Source organism: Lactuca serriola, chromosome 3, assembly GCF_051521515.1.
Source record: "Lactuca serriola cultivar US96UC23 chromosome 3, Lser_US96UC23_V15, whole genome shotgun sequence".
Classification (NCBI taxonomy): domain Eukaryota; kingdom Viridiplantae; phylum Streptophyta; class Magnoliopsida; order Asterales; family Asteraceae; genus Lactuca; species Lactuca serriola.
Genome location: NC_136410.1, coordinates 75975556 through 75977949, shown reverse-complemented (window position 1 = coordinate 75977949; position 2394 = coordinate 75975556). Strand labels below are relative to the sequence as shown.

At 39.5% G+C, this 2394-nt stretch overlaps 1 protein-coding gene across 1 annotated transcript; it reads right to left on the bottom strand.

The window, feature by feature from the left end:
* Nucleotides 1–301: 301 nt before the first annotated feature.
* On the bottom strand, nucleotides 302–769 carry LOC145095403 (uncharacterized). The gene has a single exon (XM_079033293.1). It carries the CDS (start codon nucleotides 767–769, stop codon nucleotides 302–304), a length of 468 nt encoding a protein of 155 aa, XP_078889419.1.
* Between the last annotated feature and the right edge of the window lie 1625 nt (nucleotides 770–2394).

Below are 2394 nucleotides of genomic sequence, written 5' to 3'. Positions count from 1 at the left end.
AAAACAAATTGTCAATCATTTTTTTTTTGTTTTTTTAGAACCGACAAATATATTATAAAGGTTGCACTAGCAAGTCGCTAGTGAAGCAAAATAGTACAAGGAGAGGAATAATTAATTTTAACAAGATATCACCAAATGACTCTCATCCGCATTTTAGCGGATTGTTACACCATAAATTCCAATCCAAGACACCTTTTTTAATTCCATGTTTTATCCAAGTGAATAATACCGACTTAATATTATCCACTATCTTCGCCGGTTGACTTCTAAGTTTTCTGAAAATTCTTTCGTTTCTTGCCTTCTAGAGACACCAAATTGTCCCATATTTGATAACTTCTGTAACTTCCTTTTCCTTTGGGCATTTTCCCCATCTTATGTCCTTCGCCAGCACCTCGTGGACTGTTGTGCAATCGAGGATGGAATTCGATACACCACACCATTGTTCCACCGTCGACCACACTTCTTTCGCCAACGGGCACTCGATAAGCAAGTGATTCGTTGTTTCATCATTTATTTGGCACCCATCACAAGTAGTGGCGTTAACTAGAACCCCTCTTTTGTTTAGAGCCACCATTGATGAGATTCGGTTTTGTTTTGCCCTCCATACGAAACACGAGACCTTTTTTGGGACCACGTTAGACCATGTGAATTCACCATCGGGTGTCGGGTGGGATGCCCTATCAAGACTTGTTCTTAATAATGCTACAAATAAATTAGTATCTTCTTCAAAATCAGATATCCATCTGTCATTTGAGTCCACCATCTTCATTACTTCTCGTGCCGTCAAACATATTTCTCCATTGCCTTGAATGATTTAGCAATGTTCGACCAAACACCATTTGACGACGCCTTTGCAAAGCAATAATTAAGATTATTCTTAAGTTTATGTATGGTCGTGACTATGCGGGCCCATAGATGTGCCGAATCCACCTTGAGTTTCCATAGCCACTTCGACAATAGGGCCAAATTCAGGGTTATTAAAGAGCCCAAACCCATACCTCCCACCTGTTTTGAGGCTATGATTTTTTCCCAGGATACCCAATGTATACTTGACTTGTTTTCTGTCCCTCCCCAAATAAAGTGTCTTTGGATTTTCTCCAGTTTGTGAATTACTCCCATTGGTGCAGCAAACAGAGATAAATAGTAAGTGGGTAGGTTCCCCAATACTGCTTTTGCTAATGTTATCCGACCTCCAAAGCTTAGTGTTTTTGACTTCCATGCCGACACTTTTGACTTAAATTTGTCGATTATTGGTTTCCATGCATTTTTTTTGTTCATATTATCTCCCACGGGTACGCCTAAATACGTTAAAGGGAGGGATGATGGTTCACATCCAAGTAGGGCGGCCCACTCACTCACCTCATTGGGTTCTCCTCCAATACTATAAACATGTGATTTGTTGAAGTTCACCTTTAATCCGGATACCACATGGAAGCATCTTAGAATTCTCGCGAGATTAGCGATATTTCTTTGTGACCGATCTCCTAGAAACAATGCGTCATTTGCATAAAACAAATGAGAAATATGAACATTAGAGTTTGGAATTTTCATCCCGTCAAATAATCCCCGTTCCACAGCAGAGCTCATCATGACGTGTAGTCCTTCCATAGCTATTATGAATAGGAATGAGGACATTAGGTCTCCTTGTCTAACACCTTTTGACATACCAAACTCCTTTGTGGAGGAGCCATTCACCAATACAGAAGCTTTAGATGATTCTAGACATCCCGCTATCCACTTCCTCCATTTTTCACCAAAATTCATCTGCATCATAATTGAATCCAAGTACTCCCAGTTGACCGAGTCAAAAGCTTTATTAAAGTCAGCTTTAAATAGTAACAATTTTCTTCCGATATGTTATAACCTTCTAAGAAAGTTGATTGAACTTCATTAATACACCCACCAATGTGTGCCCGCACCCGATTAGCAAGAATCTTTGCTATTATTTTATATAAGGCTCCTATCAGATTTATTGGACGGTAATCTTTAAGGGTAAGTGGGTCTTTCACCTTTGCGGCCAAAGATATAAACAAAAAGTTGCATCCGCTTGAAAATTTTTCCCATCTTTCGAAATACTTTACGAACTCCACAATGTCGTCTTTCACCAAGTCCTAGTACGTCTTAAAAAACTTGAACGTAAAACCGTCGGGCCCCGGTGCCTTCTCACTACCACAGGAACTGACCGCAACTTTAATTTCCTCCACCCCAATCTCCGCCACCAGCATGTCTCGAGCTTCTTGGGACATCTTTTTAAATTTGTGATTAATTAGTTTTGTTCTAGATCTCCATCTTTATTTGATTTTTTCTGCAAAAAAAGAATGAACCTCCGTTTTTATTTGGGTTGGATTAGTAATCCATGAGCCATTAATTATTAGTCCCTGCATTTGGTTCCTG